At 41.4% G+C, this 18791-nt stretch overlaps 1 protein-coding gene across 1 annotated transcript; it reads right to left on the bottom strand.

The window, feature by feature from the left end:
- Positions 1–922: 922 nt before the first annotated feature.
- Positions 923–13685, bottom strand: LOC132974937 (protein NLRC3-like). The gene is made up of 11 exons (XM_061039310.1): positions 13558–13685; positions 11176–11348; positions 10791–10901; positions 10506–10616; positions 10311–10389; positions 9948–10152; positions 8019–9822; positions 7744–7917; positions 6997–7164; positions 6830–6876; positions 923–1753 (listed from the first exon to the last, which is right to left on the bottom strand). The coding sequence occupies exons 2-11, from the start codon at positions 11250–11252 to the stop codon at positions 1182–1184; spliced, it is 3348 nt and encodes a 1115-aa protein (XP_060895293.1). The 5' UTR covers positions 11253–11348; positions 13558–13685; the 3' UTR covers positions 923–1181.
- Positions 13686–18791: the final 5106 nt, after the last annotated feature.

Below are 18791 nucleotides of genomic sequence, written 5' to 3'. Positions count from 1 at the left end.
GGACCATTTTTCTAATGGTTTGAGAATCACATCCAATAAGCTTCTTGTCTTATTTTATTTATATATATATATACACCTTTTTTTAAATTTTCTTTTTAATGTGCCATAGTACATTGTCAATACAATTACAAATAATCAAGACATAAGTACATATACAGCGTACAACATTCTTCTGATTTCTTAGATTACAGTTTAAACCTTATATCTACATAAGCTAGCCTCTGTGGACTTGTTTTTCTTTTTTTGTGGCTACTCAAGGGAGCCGTAATAAAACTATATACATCCAGAGAGAAAGTACCAAAAATAGAAGTAAATCAAGCAGTATCAGCAATTTGGCTTCCTAGACTTTTGAATAATACCAATAAAGTAATATTTAATCGTTTTGATCAGGACTGAAGTTGATCAAAAGATTTAACCTAAAAAAGCAGAAAAAAAATTAATCTGTTCTATTTTTATAGCAGATTTTTGGAAGTGAACATTTTTGTCCTTAATGACTTAAGAGGGTCGTAAATTAAACTGATGCCTGAGGGTTTAAAGTGTGTCTTATACAGCAGATTTGATGGTAATCACAGCTTATTTAAAGGACCTTCATATAAGTGTTACCCAAGAAGAACTTAGACTGAGGTTCTGTCTTTGTTTAAACAGATGTCATGAAACACTTTAACCAGAGCTGTCTCAGTGCTGCGGTTTGGTCCAAAACCTGACTGGAAGACATCCAAACAGTCTTTCAATATCAAGAAGTTATTTAACTTCTGAAACACAGCTTTGTCTATCATTTGACCTAACAGAGGAAGATTTGATATAGGCCTGTAATTATTCATTATTGTCTAGATTGTTCTTTTCTAGTAGTGGCTTGATGACTGCTGTTTTCAGGGCCTGTGGGAAGACACCTGAGAGACAAGTTTACACTTTGTAACAGATCTGGAGCCATGACTCCTCCTCCTGCTGCCAATATCAAGACAGCAGGAGGAGGAATTTAATTGTTTAATTGTCACTTGTTTTTTATTGGTGAGATCAGAACAATACAGACATTAAAGAAGGGGGTCCATTGTTTTTCTGTAATGTAGAACATTTAACCCCCATTACCACCCCCACCCCCCATTATCACGCCCCCCCAACCATGAAACAGACCAGCTGGACAGAGTGAACAGAGTCAGCTGATCTTCAGTCAGCAGTGTTTCTCAGAACGACAGACGACACAGAGACACTGAAGAATCAGGAGACCAGAACCCAAACCCAGGATAGAGAGGTTCAGTGAAGGTGGTGTTGAAGGTGTGGAGGTGGATCAGTGTGTCAGAGGAGACTCTGTAGAAGGACAGAGAGCCAGCAGGACAGTCCACATACACTGCTACTCTGTTAGAGACAGGGGAGGAGGAGGAGGAGGAGGAGGAGGAGGAGGAGGAGGAGGAGATCTCTGTTCTTCTGTTATTGTGACAGACAGAGTAACCTTCATCAGAGCAGAACAGACTCCAGGACTGATCATTAAATCCAAACCAACATTCATTCATGTCTCCTCTCCTTCTGATTCCTCTGTAACTCACTGATACAGAAACCTTTCCTCTCCACTCGACCTCCCAGTACCAGCTACCAGTCAGACCAGTCCTACACAGCAGCTGAGAACACCAGTGTTCAAATCTGTCTGGATGATCAGGATATGACTGAAGCTCCTTCACATGTGTCACCTTCCTGTTGTTGTCAGACAGTTTGAGGGTTCTGTTCACTGTGTTTGTGTCCAGTTCCAGCTCACAGGCGTCTGATGGAGAGAACGAGACACAACACAGCTGCAGGTTATCATCTGTTCATTCATCAACAACTTTACTGACACTTACTGATAGGGGTGTAAAGGTAAACGTACTCGGACCGGACCGTTTCGGTACAGGACTGATCCGAGTACGCGCGGAACGAAAGTGCTTTAATCTGTGTTCCCACACGGACCGCAAAGCGGAAGCACACCTCAGGGTGGAGGAAGGCTGCGGCCGCTGGTATGGGACACAGCTTTTAGTTATTAACTTGTAAAAAAGTTCAAACATAAACCGTGCAAACTGTGCAGATTACTAGTTCCTCGAGTCCTGTTGGTCTGGACAGTTGCATATAACCGGGATGGAGTTCTTTTTACAGACTTACTCTTAAGTTTCGTTTTCATTTTCAGTGATGATCCCGCTCAAACTAAGAGCAAAAGGGGAGGAGGAGACACGTCTGTGTGGCAGAATAACCTGCAGCATGAAAGAATGAACACCTCCCTCCCCATTCCCACAGTAATGGACAAAGAGACGTTGACAAGACGAGAGTAGTGTGCCGTCGTTGTTCAGCGGACATCGGGTACGTCACAGGCAACACGTCCAACTTATTAAAGCACTTGAAAAGGCGCCACGCGAACGTAAACATCACTGTAACTAGGAAAAAACAGACGGCCTTTTGTTAGTAATTCTAAACGGGCCAAAGCCATAAAAAATGCCATTGAAGTTCTTATATCGACAGAGGGAAATATTAATAGTTCTGAAACTACACTGTCCCAGATGTGATTAGGTTTATTATGTGCTCAAAGGGCATTCAAAAAAGTGTTGGCTTAGTAAACTAAAAGGTGTGAGTGTAATTTAAAATAAATACTTTTACATATAGGCTATATTAATGACTTTATTTCATTCTAAAATACTTTATTTCATTCATATCTTTTATTTATTGGAGACTCTTTTGGTTGAAGGAAGCAGCATAAGTTTATTTTATGTTTAATTTAAAATGTTATTAAAAAGTAACCTGAGCAGGTGTACAAGTCTGAACTGTCGATGCTGCACTTAGTCCAATGTGTAAAAGGGAAATTATAAATGTTCCTAATAAAGAAAAAAAAACGTTACTGTAGTGAAAATGTACCAAACCAAAGCTTCAAAACTGAAATGTTTGTGTACCGTTACACCCCTACTTACTGAGAGTCAATCAAACTTACAGTTCATATTCAGCACTGAATGATGTTTGACAGCACTGAAATGTAATAATCCACTTCTAATCAAGTTCAAATGGAGTTACCATGGCAGCCAGGATGAATGGAGATCCAAATCAACAAACACATGCAGTGAATAAAGTCTGACTAATCAAAGTGCAGCACAAAGAATCTATGAACCATCTGCTGTCTCCAACTGTTCTGTCCTCAGAGGTCACATTCAGCACAAACAGGAGCCTCATTTCCACTTTCACTGTCACACACAATGTGATGGCAGCAGGAGTGTGCCACGTCCCTTTGTCCTGTCTAACTAGTTTTAAACTGTGTTTCTGAAGTCATGGAGACCATTTCTTTTCCATCAATCTAGGCTCTACAACATACATGTTTTTGTTTTAATTGAAATTTAACTGGACTGGATGAACAGATCAAAATCTGAAGAAACAGATGACAACTCAGTCCTTGTGAGTTTTTCCCTGCTTGTCTAAGGCGTAGGCCACGCCGTCCCATCCTCACCTGTCCACCTGGCCGCTGCAGGTACTAGCTTTCTTACTAGCCTGTCTCTGCCGGCCTGCAGCTGACTTGTGTATTGTTGTTGGATGTTCCTGCTGGCCTGTACTATGGTGATCGTGGACTTTACTGTGTGCCTTACTGTCTGCACAGCCAGAAGACGAGGAGGAGAGCTAGCTTATGTCTCTAAAGATATTCTGTTACTATTTCATCACTGAATTCACGTCTGGATGTTTTTGAGGAGAGAACTTGATGTTGGAGACTCTGCATATTTACATGTTTATGAAAATGAACGTCAAATCAAAAATGATTTCTGCTGTTTTTAAAGTTGATGAGCTCCACGAGCTCGACTACGAGCAGCCGGCCAGCAGCCGACATCAAAATGTGAAATGTCACAAAAACTGCATGTTGTAAAATATACATTTCTGTTGGATGTGATGAATGGTGATTTTCTATTCACTGGATTATCACTTTTATTTCAGTTTTTTATTTAATATTTAAACTCTCATGAATTTCCATCACCCTCACTTTTATCATCACTTTGTGTGACTTCCATCCTGTTGTAGTTTGAAAGGTTTGATCATAACAGAAACACAATCTGGACAGCAGCAGGCACAAACCAATAGTTACCTAACCTCTGAATTTAGCCAAGTCATAAGATCATGTTCTGATACACAAGACACACACACACACACACACACACACACACACACACACACACACACACACACACACACACACACACACACACACTCTCTCTCTCTTTCCTGTTAAGAGACCAGTTGTCTGTCCAGGAAACTTCTAGGAAATGGTCTTCATATAGCACACATGTTGTAATTGCCCATAAAAGGATGATTGGGATGTTATAAAAGTTCCGGTTGAGCGAGGACGCTGCCGTGTATGTCGCCGCTTCACGATCCGTGACAAAAATCGTGTTTATTTTGTGCTATCTATGCTTCTCCCTCCTACTTATCCTCTACTAACAGTCTGCAAACAGATCGACTTTGCTGCTGCTTTCAGTTTGTGTAAACTGACAGCTACTCACCATCTATGACGATCAGCTGTTAGCGCTAGCCGCCGATCAGCTGTTAGCTTCTCGCACAGCTATCAGGATATCCTCACCAGTCTGTGATCACTGGACCCTCGCCTGCCTTATTGGCGGCCCGCCACCTGTTGGCTGCCGCTGGCTGCCGCTTCCCCCCTACTCTGGCTCGGCTGCTGGCGGCGAAGAGGCCTGCCTGACAACCAGACTGTCGGCTGCTGCTCTCCTGCTCAGATTGTGTCCAGACGGGTCCCCCGTCTGCCACAAAATTGGTCCTTTCCTTATCCTGGTTTGGCTCTCATTCCTGCGGTTTTCCTGACCCCGGCTGGCGCCCGGTAGCTTGCGGCTTTCAGCCTGCGGCTAGCAGCTGCTCTCCCTGCTGCGGACATGGTACTACTAACATACTCCGCTCTGCAACTCCGGAATCTCGCCTGTCACTTCTCTCCGGACAACCTTGCTTCCATTAAATCTTTCGGACTCCTGCGCCGTCCTCACTACGTGCATAGGGCTGCCCGATGCAAGTTTGTTTACACTGACCATGCTATCCCCACTGTAGTGTCTGACCGGCACCATCATCACAACAAATCACACGAGCACACCAGAAACCTGATACCTGTTGTTGTGTGTTGACAGAACCACTCCTCTCTCCCCCTCTGCTTCAGAATACACCACCGCCTCATTTATGCTGCAGAATGCTCGCTCCCTTAACAACAAAGCAAACCTATTTCACTAAATATCAAACTTTACTGACAGATCCACGTCATCAGAATCATTCAAACCGATGGTTTTATTTAGGCTATAATCACGCATGTAGTGAGCCGTTTCCAATAAGTAACTTTCATTATGACAATATATAAAAAATAAAAATAAAAATAAAATAAAAGTCCTCCACATACATATTGTATCAGCGCCGTCTCGCCTTCATTATCCCGGACGGACCTCAGAGGACCGGACTTATACACTTATGTAATCACTGATGTAGAGTTAAACATTAGACTAACACAAAGACCATAGAGCCTCTAGTTTTCATTAATATATTTCAATATCTTGCATTTATCATCAATTGTGATTTTTAGTTTTAATAAAGAGCGCACAGAGACATGGCGATGGCTTCACACATTTCACCTCCTCCATACTCAGCACATCTTCATCAGCTGCATGTATTTATTCTGTAGATAATTCAAGTGTGGACATTAAGTCGGGGCATCTCTGACACGATCATTAAGCCATATATTTGATCATAATTAGTCACAGTACAGACGGAGATGCCCACGAAAATATGTGGCCAACAATTAAAAGTTTTTGTTCGTTGATCAAACCTTTGATTAATAATATGATAGAGTGAGGGAGAAAGCTGACTGACGTGTCCTCTCTGCCACTATATGAAGAAGTCAGTGTGGGTCCTGTAAACATGTAAACATTGCAGATATACTCGTGCGTAATGATGAACGGTGGATGTTTTGGCACATAGGACAGCGTGAATGCAGCAGCTACATGGTGTCATTCTCTGAATTTTCTTCAGTTTGGGATCCTCCTGCTGCAGCAAATTACCGATATGTCCATTTTATCCTTCACTTCATTCACAAACTCCTCTGTTTCTGGGTCAGAAAGTTTCGTTTCTTCGTCTAAACTTCCGTTTTCGCGATCCAGCGCTGGAAACCTTTGATCTGCCCCCTCGTTTGTATGCATTTTCATTCACGAGCTGCTTTGCATTGACCGTTTATGGTTGAATGTGGGCATGTAGAGGGCGGAACATGGGACTAATCTACGTGCGCACATTTCCAGGTGGATCGTGATTTATAAAGGGAACATTGCGTGCAGGTGTGCGTACAAACGGTTTTATAAATCTGAATCATTTTGTGCGCACGCCATTTTAGGGTTTTTGGCACATGTACATTTTTATGTATGAATTTTACACACTCTTTTATAAATGAGACCCCTGGTCATTTTTAAAAACCTCCTCAAACACCAGCTGTTCAGCAAAGCATTCAGCCTCATCTAACACTCCCCTCAGCTGATCACCCACTCCCTTTCTCCTTCATCTGTTTGTCTAGTGTTTCTATCCTCTCTCTTCTCTGTTTGTGTTTTTCTATTCCTCTCTTGTTGTCTCCCATTACGCCCCCCCCCCCCCCCACACACACACACACACACTTTGTAAAGCATCCTTGGGTTTCATGAAAGGCGCTATTTAAATCTAAGTTATTGTTATTAACTTCTCCGAGAGAAATAAACAGATCCTTGATTCACAAGCCATAGTCTCTGTCTGATTGTTCAAGAGCATTTACTCTTCTCCACTCCAACATGTGCTGCTGTGTTCTGATGAAGAGAAATGAAAACACACTCACACTTCCTCAGACCAGGATCCAGTCTGTGCAGTCCACTATGGTCCAACCTGGAGGAAGAAACCAGATCAGAATCTATTTCATACATCTTCATTTAAATCCAGCATCAGACAAGAAGCAGAGTTCATCATTCAGAAAGAGTGAGACAGCTTCTGTGTGTCTGTCTGTACCTCAGTGTCTCCAGTCTGCAGTGTGGATCCTCCAGTCGAGCAGACAGCAGCTTCTCTCCTCGTTCTCCTGGATGATTGTAGCTCAGGTCCAGCTCTCTCAGGGGGGAGGAGCTTGGAGCTGAGGCCAGAGACATACAACCTTCTCCTGTGATCAGACAGTTTGACAGACTACACACACACACACACACACACACACACACACACACACACACACACACACACACACACGCACGCACGCACGCACGCACGCACGCACGCACGCACGCACACACACACACACACACACAAACAATATGCTTAACATCCATTGGTTCATTCTTCACTGTTTTACCAGTAACATCCTGTCATAACCATGCAGCTGAACAGAATAGACTTCATAATCTGATACTAATCAATATTTACACTGGTGACAAATAGTGATGATAAGACAGAGCATGAGATAAACACACAGACTGCTTTGACGTCAGCAGTGATGTAGAAACAGTTCTGAACTGTTTCATCTGAAAAAAAGATTTTTTAGTTCTTTATGATCCAAACATTATCCATGGTTTGTTTGTTGGTGGGGAAAAAACTTCATATTTAACTTTCTTTATTCCAGTCCAGCTTCCTCAGACTAAAAGACTGAGAGCTATAGAACGAGCTCAGAGCTTTACAGCTTTAATGTGGAAACATACAGGTCCATTTAATAAATGATTCAACAGGAAAACATTATGTTAGAGGAATAATCTGGATCAGCAGCACACTAACCTGAGAGTGTCCAGTCTACAGAGTGGACTCTTTAAACCAGTAGACAGCAGCTTCACTCCTGAATCCTGCAGGTTGTTGTTGCTCAGGTCCAGCTCTCTCAGACTAGAGGACTGGGAGCTGAGGACTGAGGACAGAGCTTCACAGCTTCTCTCTGAGAGGTTACAACCACTCAGCCTGAAGAGGATTCAGAAGAACACAAATCAATTACAAACTATAGTTGTTATTTCTGAATGAAGAGAACTACATTTAACCTGGATAGTTATGTGAGCACGTACAGAGCTTTGTTTGAAGCTTTGATCACAGGCAGCAGCCTCAGAAGAGCCTCCTCTGAAGCATAGTATTTCTTCAGGTCAAACACGTCCAGATCTTTTTCTGATGACAGTAAGATGAAGACCAGAGCTGACCACTGAGCAGGAGACAGTTTATCTGTAGAGAGACGTCCTGATCTCAGGGACTGTTGGATCTCCTCCACTAGAGAACGATCATACAGTTCATTCAGACAGTGGAACAGATTGATGCTTTTCTCTGCAGACAGATCCTCACTGATCTTCTCCTTGATGTACTTGACTGTTTTCTGATTGGTCTTTGAGCCACTTTCTGTGTGTGTCAGCAGACCTCGTATGAGATTCTGATTGGTCTCTAAAGAAAGACCGAGGAGGAAGCGGAGGAACAAGTCCAAGTGTCCATTAGGACTCTGTAAGGTCTGGTCCACAGCACTCAGATATAAAGGTGTTGGGTCAGGTTTTTCTCTGAATAATTTAGACCTCCAGGATGTTGTTTGTTCTTCTGACATCAGATTGACTCCAGAGTTGATGAAGGTCAGATGGACATGAAGAGCAGCCAGAAACTCCTGAACACTCAGATGGATGAAGCAGAACACCTTGTCCTGGTACAGTCCTCTCTCCTCTTTAAAGATCTGTGTGAACACTCCTGAGTACACTGAGGCTGCTCTGATATCAATGCCACACTCTGTCAGGTCTGAGTCATAGAAGATCAGGTTTCCTTTCTGCAGCTGCTCAAAAGCCAGTTTTCCCAGAGACTTAATCATCTTCCTGCTCTTTTTATTCCAGTGTGGATCTGTCTCAGCTCCTCCATCATACTTGATGTTCTTCAGTTTGGACTGAACCACCAGGAAGTGGATGTACATCTCAGTCAGGGTCTTGGGCAGCTCTCCTCCCTCTCTGGTCTTCAGCACATCCTCCAGAACTGTAGCAGTGATCCAGCAGAAGACTGGGATGTGGCACATGATGTGGAGGCTTCTGGATGTCTTGATGTGGGAGATGATTCTGCTGGCCTGCTCCTCATCTCTGAACCTCTTCCTGAAGTACTCCTCCTTCTGTGGGTCAGTGAACCCTCTGACCTCTGTCACCATGTCAACACACTCAGGAGGGATCTGATTGGCTGCTGCAGGTCGTGTGGTTATCCAGAGGTGAGCAGAGGGAAGCAGTTTCCCCCTGATGAGGTTAGTCAGCAGCACATCCACTGAGGTGGACTCTGTGACATCAGTCAGGGTCTCGTTGTTTTTAAAGTCCAGAGGAAGTCGACACTCATCCAGACCGTCAAAGATGAACACAACCTGGAACTCTTCAAACCTGCAGATTCCTGCTTCTTTGGTTTCAGGAAAGAAGTGATGAACAAGCTCCACCAAGCTGAACTTTTTCTTCTTCAGCACATTCAGCTCTCTGAAAGTGAATGGAAATGTGAAGTGTATGTCCTGGTTGTCTTTGTCTTCAGCCCAGTCCAGAGTGAACTTCTGTGTTAAGACTGTTTTCCCGATGCCAGCCACTCCCTTTGTCATCACTCTTCTGATTGGTTCATCTCTTCCAGGTGAGACTTTAAAGATGTCTTCTTCTCTGATGATTGTTTCTGGTCTGTGTGGTTTCCTGGATGCTGTTTCAATCTGTCTGACCTCGTGTTCATCATTGACCTCTCCAGTCCCTCCCTCTGTGATGTAGAGCTCTGTGTAGATCTGGTTCAGAAGGGTTGGGTTTCCTGCTTTAGCAATCCCCTCAAACACACACTGGAACTTCTCCTTCAGTTTAGATTTGAGTTTACGCCGGCACTCTGCAGCGACTGTTCCTGAAAAAAGAAAGAACTGAAATCAATGAACAGATCCTGATATAGATCACATGACTATCTGAGTTTGGAACTTTAAACCTCTTTGTCCTTTTTCTAAAATACTAAATCTGTTAAAATGTTCTTACTGCTCTGCAGACAGTCAGCCAGCTCCTCCTGCTTATTTCTCCTCAGGAAGTGGAGAGTTATCTTCAAAAATTCCTCTTTACAGCTTCTCCCCTGCTCTTCATCCTCACTCTGACTCTCTAAGCATTCTGGGTAATCTGGACTCAGAACCCTCTGGACTCTCTTCAGCTCGTTCTTCACAAAGGTGACGATGTTCTCTTCCAGCAGCTGGAACAGAAGGAGACACTGGATATTTAATATGAACTGGTAGAACTCAACATGTGTTTCATCTGTCAGTCTGAAGGTCAGCTGGTCCAAACAGAACAATAACTTAGAATTCAATTATTGTAGTGGTAGTGTATTAATTAACAGTGTGTTGAACACACCATAAAGATGGAGTCCAGGTCTGTTGGATTCTGCTGGTCTGATTGAGCTCTGTGAACGTTGGAGCTCTCCTGTTGAACTCTGTAACAGGACATATGACACAAGAAAACAACGGGATATATATAATGAAACTCTGAGCCAAGATATGAGTCTTTAAACAACAGAGACATAACATTTACTTGATTTGTAATTCTTACCTTCCATCGGCAGGACTTCCATCTTTAAAGTCAATAAGGCCACGTATAGACCGGTCACTCTTCATGGACACACAGCTGGGTCCAGGAGAGTCTGGTCTCTGTTCCTGCATCCTGATACAAAAAACAACATTATTAGTTACTGTGAGCAGCAGATGAGACAGTGATGATGATGATGATGATGATGATGATGATGATGATGGTGATGATGGTGGTGATGAACTCTGAGCAAATATATGAGTCTTTAAACAACAGAGACATAACATTAACTTAATTTTTAATTCTTACCTTCCATCAGCAGGACGTCCATCTTTAAAGTCAATAAGGCCACGTATAGACCGGTCACTCTTCATGGACACACAGCTGGGTCCAGGAGAGTCTGGTCTCTGTTCCTGCATCCTGATACAAAAAAACAAATATTATTAGTTACTGTGAGCAGCAGATGAGAAAGTGATGATGATGATGATGATGATGATGATGATGATGATGATGATGGTGGTGATGATGATGATGATGATGATGATGATGATGATGATGATGATGATGATGACGATGATGATGATGATGATGATGATGACGATGATGATGATGATGATGATGATGAAGAAGGTGGAGTGATGTGAGTGCTGAGCTGTGACATGGAGAAGAGTCATGGACAGTTAGAGATCCTCACCTCAGAGCTTCATGTTCCTCACACAGAGAGGTTTCAGAGGGAGGGACTCCCTCCTCTGTGTCCTCACACTGATCCATAGCAGAGCGCCCCCTGCTGGGAGAGCTGCACTCTGTCACTACAACAACACTGATGGAGTTCAGCTGCTGAAGTCACATCCAGTCAAAGATCTTCAGCTGTTGAGGAAACAAAGAGATGAAGCTGCTGATTCACCTTCATCATCATCATCATCATCATCATCATCACCTCACTGTCAGTCTACAAACATCACATCTACCTGGTTCACCTTCATCATCATCATCATCACCTCACTGTCAGTCTACAAACATCACATCTACCTGGTTCACCTTCATCATCATCACCTCACTGTCAGTCTACAAACATCACATCTACCTGGTTCACCTTCATCATCATCATCATCACCTCACTGTCAGTCTACAAACATCACATCTACCTGGTTCACCTTCATCATCATCATCATCATCATCATCACCTCACTGTCAGTCTACAAACATCACATCTACCTGGTTCACCTTCATCATCATCATCATCATCATCACCTCACTGTCAGTCTACAAACATCACATCTACCTGGTTCACCTTCATCATCATCACCTTCATCATCATCATCATCATCATCACCTCACTGTCAGTCTACAAACATCACATCTACCTGGTTCACCTGGTGTTATGATCTAATCTTCTGTTCTCTCTTATAGCAGATGATTTATTACTCTCAGATGTTCTGTTCTTGTTAGACTGATTATCCAGCTGAAGTATGAAATTAGTTGTAGGTTCTGAATGTATTCACTGCACAGTCTGTAACTTGGACATGAATCACTCTTTTTTAAGATCTGTCATCATCTCCTTCTTGTTCTAATTTGATGAATTTAAATGATTTTACTTAAACTTTTATGAATTGAACTTTTTTGAATTGATCCTCTAGCATCTGTAGTGTCCCACCTGAAGGCATGTATTTATATTCCTTATAATCAACATTTATATAAAATGGTCATGAATAATCGTAATAGTATTTCAGTATAATAATGAACTAAAAGACACATATTATCCAAATTAGATAAATAAATAATAATAGTGTGAGGGTTGTATATTATAAACATAACGTAATCAACTAAGGATGAAATGCAGAAGGGCACATGTGCACATGAATTCAAACTGAGCCTACAAAGTGAAACTCATCAAGGATAGAGTGAAAAAAGTCAATGCTGAGATGAAATTTTGCATGGTCAAAGAGTGAGGTCTCAAGTTTCATACGAGTTTGCTTTTGGGGTAATTAAGTAATAAATCTTAGGCTAACCTGACATTTACGAGAGGTGAAGGAGAGACAAATACAAGAAAAAGGACCATCATTCCAAGAAAACCTGCCATACATGCTATGTTGGTGTGTCGATGTCCGGTCACAAGATGGTTGGCCAGATATATACCCCATTTATCAAGAAGACATGACATTGCAGTAGGTTTTTTGTTTTTAACTGCTAACTTCTGAAAGTAGCATGTGGCAATGTATGGGACATGGCTGGGGCTGTGAAGCCCACGTGGGACATAGTTAGAGCTATCAGGCCCATGTGGGACATAGATGGATCTATAAAGCCCATGTGGAGGAGGCGGATACCATCTCCACGCCCTCAGCAAAATAAGTATATATTGTGTGATATTATTTGTCGTAGTCAGTCGTCTGCAGGCGGCTCACTGCTTTGGATTCTGAGAAAGATGAATAAAGCTTTTAGTGCTCAATTTGTTTGTCTCCTGGGTCCAGTCTCTGAAGAAAGACAAACAAGCTTTAAAACACCACTTAGAACTTAAAAAGGACAGTTAGATTTAGAGTTTAAAATGTTGATGTCTTTGTTGGTCCGGTCACAGGCAAAAACTGACCCTGCCTATTTTCCGGATTTATAAAAAAAAAAAGGTCACTACACAGCAATAAAGTTTTATCTTATCAGAGGAGGCTTCACTGCAGGACTTTGAATCATAAAACAATAACAAGTCAAACCCAACAAGTCATTGATTAACCAAGAACACAGTCATCTGATTGAGAGAGTTACAACAACTTCTTATGAATATGTTCCACTGTAAAGAAAACGTAATTAAGAAAAATGTTAAAATCAAAATGATAATCACTCAAACATTTCAATTACAGAAGATAAAGTGATGAACTCAATGAAAGAAACTTCCAGAGCGGGCTCGTCTTTCATCGACCTGTTCGCATGTTAGCATAGCCTGCATCAGGACTGAGGATCATTGTGTGTCCTTCACTTCTACTTTAGTCAGAGCAGCTAATGAATCCGGTGGCTAACTGTTAGCTTACAGCTCTTTTTACACTTAAATTAAATTAGTCTTTCAAACAGTATAAAAAGTGTCTCTTACCTTCAACACAGAGAACAGATCTGCATCTCAACAGGACAACGTCAAAGTCAAGTCTCCTGACACCAGGAAATACCAAAGTCTAATAATCACCATGGCAACAGGGAATCAAAGGTCACAGCTTTATAACGTTTTATTGAAGGAAGCTTGTTTATTGTGTCAGATGATCCTTTACTGCTTTGATATCAGATATATTGTGTGATGATAGAAGTTGATGAAAGTGTTTGAGGCAGTCTGTTGTCCTGCAGTGGTCTGTAAAAAAAGGAAGGGCTGCTGTATGGGATCAATTGCCTGTAAATAAGATTTTGAACTCCTGAAAGGTTACTTTGGTGAACTATTTTGTGCACACAGGTAAGGTTTGCACATGTGCAAACAACATTTGTAATTGTAGAAATAGTCTGCGCATATGTAAAACAATTCTGTTGTTGTGAAACAATGTGAAGATGTGTAATGATTTTGTGCTCACAGTTCAGATTGCACAAATTCCCTATCTTCTCGTGCGATCCTGAAGGTACAAGCACAAGCTTTGAGTTACAACCACAAATTTTGACAGAGTCTTTACGCCTCAGCCTCCAGCCAATCAGCACGTCTCTACCTTGTCAACTGACAATCAGAGGAAGCTGAGTCTGTTTAGTATGGAGTTAGATCAGTCTCAAGTTTCATGAATGCACACAGAAGGATTCACAAATGTATTTTGTGATTTATATATGAAGGACTCTATCCACAAAAATAGTTTTCAATACACACAAATATTTAGCATTGTATATGAATGTAAAAAAATACACAATTATAAAACAAGATTCACACACAAATATTTATAGTTTTATATTTAATAGAAATCCACAAATGTGTGATATACATATATATTAAAAAAACACATTTGGATCTTGTCTTGTCAGTCTGCCTTTACAAACTGTTTGTCATGTGTGAACCTCGCTGCATTTGTGTGTGGGACTTTTGAGACTCTCCTGCCGTGGTTTGATTCACAAATGGAAATGTCTGTAGCCAATCAGATGTCTCCTTCCTGTTCAGCCAATCACAGTAGGGTAGATTCAATGGCACGTTTTAATGTGATCACTTTAGCGTTACATCGCAGCGATCAGCCGAGCTGTCTGATTAAGTCGTCTTTATGTTGACGAGTACAAACGGTCTCTGTGATCGTCGTACTATAGATGGAAAGTCGTTTATCGTGCTGGGTCACGTTGTTGATGCTGGGCTCTGCTCTAAACGAGTCAGTATCTGAAGTGTATGTACAGTTTAAGCTCTGTGTGCAATAATGAACGGCCCGACTCCTCAAGAAACGAGCCAGACTCTCCGTGTCTGCAAAGACAGAGATGCCATGTTTCATAGTGTGGGGGAATGTCTTATTGTCAGTAGCTTCCTTTAACATGAGAGAAAATGGACTTTCTAACAATTTCCAAACATGTTTCTAAAAGTTCACATCCTGGTGACTTATCCAAAGAAAGACTATCTACTGCTTCTTTGAGCTCCTCTGACGTAATATCAGCATCACATCATTCTGCAAACTCCTCGTCTATATGAGGAAGAAGAGCTGAGAGATGGTTGAAGAAGGAGTCAGCATCCATGACAGAAAAGGCTGATGAGTCTAGTTTACCATAGAAAGAAACCATTTCATCAAGACTGGATCAGAACTAACTTGGTCATGAACTAATAAGGCTTTGATTGGATTTCTTTCCTGCCTTCTTTTCTCTCAATGACAGAAATACTTTTCTCCCCTTCCTCCATCCATTTGACCCTGGATCTTCTGTTGGCTCCTTCAGCTTTCTTCACATAGAGTTCATCCAGCTGTGTTTGTAGAATATGTCCTTTTTGTTTATCATTGTCACAAAGTCATGTCTTATTACAGCAGCTTTTTATTTCTTTGATTATATTCATTTCTGATGATTTGTTACTTCTATTTAGAGATTTTCCAAATGTAACAGAGTGCTCCCTAAATGTGAACTTCATGAATTCCCATTTACAGATATAAGAAGTGATAGATTTATCCAGCATCACATCAGATATAATAACTTTTATATCTTCAGGAAAAGATCATATTTAAAATCCCTCCTATAATAATGTTGGCAGTTGGATAGTTTAAGGGATTCAGTGACACTAGAGGCCTCCAAAATCAACTGTTTGTTATGAGTTAGGTTATTAAAGCCATACCTATTGACCAAAATATAAAAGTGCTCATTAATGTCAAGTACGTAAATTATCCAGTGACCATCATGAGTACTTCTAGAGGTGATGAATTTACCAGGAGGGTTACAGAACAGAAGCCTGCTGATCTAGTGGAACCGAGGTCATCCCTTTGATTTATCCAGAATATTTCATCCTCTAGTTTTCAGTGTTTCTTCAGAAATATAAAATTTGCTTTTTCACACTTACAAAATAAAAATATAGATTTTCTCTTGGTGTTTTCTCTCGAGCGTTAAGAGAGATACAAGAAAAGGAAACATTCATTGTGAACAGGAAATAACAACTGTTAATAAACAAACTATTCCAACCAGTTGAAATATAAAGAAAAGAGCACCTTGGAAAAACTCCACTTGATGGACCAAATGTTGGATGGGCTAATATCCCTCCATGGATTGTTCAAGTGCCTAGCGTTGACTTACAACTTGTGGAGCAAAAGTGAGAATGGATTGAAAGAAATGTGGCTAACATTGGGCATTTGGTTGAAGATTATTTACAAAAGAAATATTATAACTACATACCTACTGATGGATCCAAAGAGCCAGAGAGTGGACATGTGGGGACAGGAGTGTTCATATCTGAGTTTGATAAAGAAATATGTAAAAGAATGAATAATAAATGATCCATGTTTACAGCAGAACTAACTGCTATAATGTTAGGGTTGAATGGATCGAGGAGGTAAGGCCAGAGAGAGTTGTTGTTTGTTCACATTCAACTGCAGCTCTTACAGGCCTGAACTCAAAAGAAACAGTAAGAGAGGACTTACTGATGGAAACAAAGATAATGTTGTTGAGATTACAAAACTGTCTCTATTTCTCTTCATCCTCTCTGTCTCTGTATTTCTCTTCTTCCTCTCTCTCTGTATTTCTCTTCATCCTCTCTGTCTCTGTATTTCTCTTCATCCTCTCTGTCTGTATTTCTCTTCTTCCTCTCTGTCTGTATTTCTCTTCATCCTCTCTGTCTGTATTTCTCTTCTTCCTCTCTGTCTGTATTTCTCTTCATCCTCTCTGTCTGTATTTCTCTTCATCCTCTCTGTCTGTATTTCTCTTCATCCTCTCTGTCTCTGTATTTCTCTTCATCCTCTCTGTCTGTATTTCTCTTCATCCTCTCTGTCTCTGTATTTCTCTTCATCCTCTCTGTCTGTATTTCTCTTCATCCTCTCTGTCTGTATTTCTCTTCTTCCTCTCTGTCTCTGTATTTCTCTTCATCCTCTCTGTCTGTATTTCTCTTCTTCCTCTCTGTCTGTATTTCTCTTCTTCCTCTCTGTCTGTATTTCTCTTCATCCTCTCTGTCTGTATTTCTCTTCATCTGTATTTCTCTTCATCCTCTCTGTCTCTGTATTTCTCTTCATCCTCTCTGTCTGTATTTCTCTTCTTCCTCTCTGTCTGTATTTCTCTTCATCCTCTCTGTCTGTATTTCTCTTCATCCTCTCTGTCTCTGTATTTCTCTTCTTCCTCTCTGTCTGTATTTCTCTTCATCCTCTCTGTCTGTATTTCTCTTCATCCTCTCTGTCTCTGTATTTCTCTTCATCCTCTCTGTCTGTATTTCTCTTCATCCTCTCTGTCTGTATTTCTCTTCATCCTCTCTCTCTGTATTTCTCTTCATCCTCTCTGTCTGTATTTCTCTTCATCCTCTCTGTCTCTGTATTTCTCTTCTTCCTCTCTGTCTGTATTTCTCTTCATCCTCTCTGTCTGTATTTCTCTTCATCCTCTCTGTCTCTGTATTTCTCTTCTTCCTCTCTGTCTCTGTATTTCTCTTCTTCCTCTCTGTCTCTGTATTTCTCTTCATCCTCTCTGTCTCTGTATTTCTCTTCTTCCTCTCTGTCTATATTTCTCTTCTTCCTCTCTGTCTTTGTATTTCTCTTCATCCTCTCTGTCTGTATTTCTCTTCATCCTCTCTGTCTCTGTATTTCTCTTCCTCCTCTCTGTCTGTATTTCTCTTCATCCTCTCTTCTGTATTTCTGAACTGAAATCAAGTCAGAAGAACGACTTCCTAACTCGGAAACTTGGAGCACCCCAGCAGCACCTGAATGCAGCATAAGACCTGAGGGTCATGATGGAATAGTTCATGTAGTGCAGCCAGAGGGGGGAGGGGCCCTGAGACATGATTTATAGATGAACTAGCCATTCTTCTGTTAAGAGTTTTTGCGTATGGGTTTTTAGAAAAACATAATAACTAACTGTCAAGCCCATTCATTGTGTATTGGTGTATCGAGTTGAGCTCAGCGTGGGGTCCTGCTCGCATTAATATTTAAAAATCAGTCTATAAGTAACATTAATGTTTGTTTACTGTGTCCTGCAGATCTCCAGCAGCTGTTGGTGAGTAAAGAAGAGCTTCCACCTGAGCAGCAGGAGTGGAGCCACATTCTGGACCAGGAGGACACTAAGCCCCAACACATTAAAGAAGAACATGAGGAACTGTGGAGCAGTCAGGAGGAAGAACAGCTTCAAGGACTGGAGGAGGCTGATACTACCAAGTTCCCCTTCACTCCTGTCTCTGTGAAGAGTGAAGATGATGAAGAGAAACCTCAGTCCTCACAGCTTCATCAGAGACAAACTGAACAGATGGAAACAGGAGTTGATGGAGAGGACTGTGGAGGAGCAGAACCAGAGAGAGACTCAGATCCAGAGAGACGTTTACAACCAGAGACTGAGGTCAAGACTGAAGACTCTTATGAACCTGAGACTGATGACAGTCATGATTGGAAAGAGACAAGAGAAGATCTTTCAGAATTAAACTTCAAAAATAAGAAACTACAGACTGGTAAGAGACCACATAGGTGCTCGGAGTGCGGTAAAATATTTAACGTAAAAGGAAATTTGACCAGACACGTGATGATTCACACTGGAGAAAAACCCTTCAGCTGCTCTCACTGTGGGAAAAGATTTACCCTTTAGGCCAGTCTGACATATCACATGGCAATTCACAGAGAGAAATCCTTTAGATGCTCTGATTGTGGTAAAACATTTTACAGGCAAAGAGATCTGACTATACACATGATTCTGCATACGGGAGAGAAACCCTTCAGCTGCTCTCAG

This window comes from Labrus mixtus, chromosome 5, assembly GCF_963584025.1.
Source record: "Labrus mixtus chromosome 5, fLabMix1.1, whole genome shotgun sequence".
Classification (NCBI taxonomy): Eukaryota; Metazoa; Chordata; class Actinopteri; order Labriformes; family Labridae; genus Labrus; species Labrus mixtus.
Note: the sequence above shows the minus strand (reverse complement) of the source record. Positions and strands in the feature narration are given on the sequence as shown.

Excerpts from the sequence above, each read along its gene's own strand:
- LOC132974937 (XM_061039310.1), bottom strand. The coding sequence starts at position 11,252 with ATGGATCAGTGTGAGGACACAGAGGAGGGAGTCCCTCCCTCTGAAACC. Across the intron at positions 10,617-10,790 it reads GGACGTCCTGCTGATGGAAG|GATGCAGGAACAGAGACCAG; the intron begins GTAAGAATTAAA and ends TTTTTGTATCAG. Across the intron at positions 7,918-8,018 it reads AAAGCTTCAAACAAAGCTCT|GCTGAGTGGTTGTAACCTCT; the intron begins GTACGTGCTCAC and ends AATCCTCTTCAG.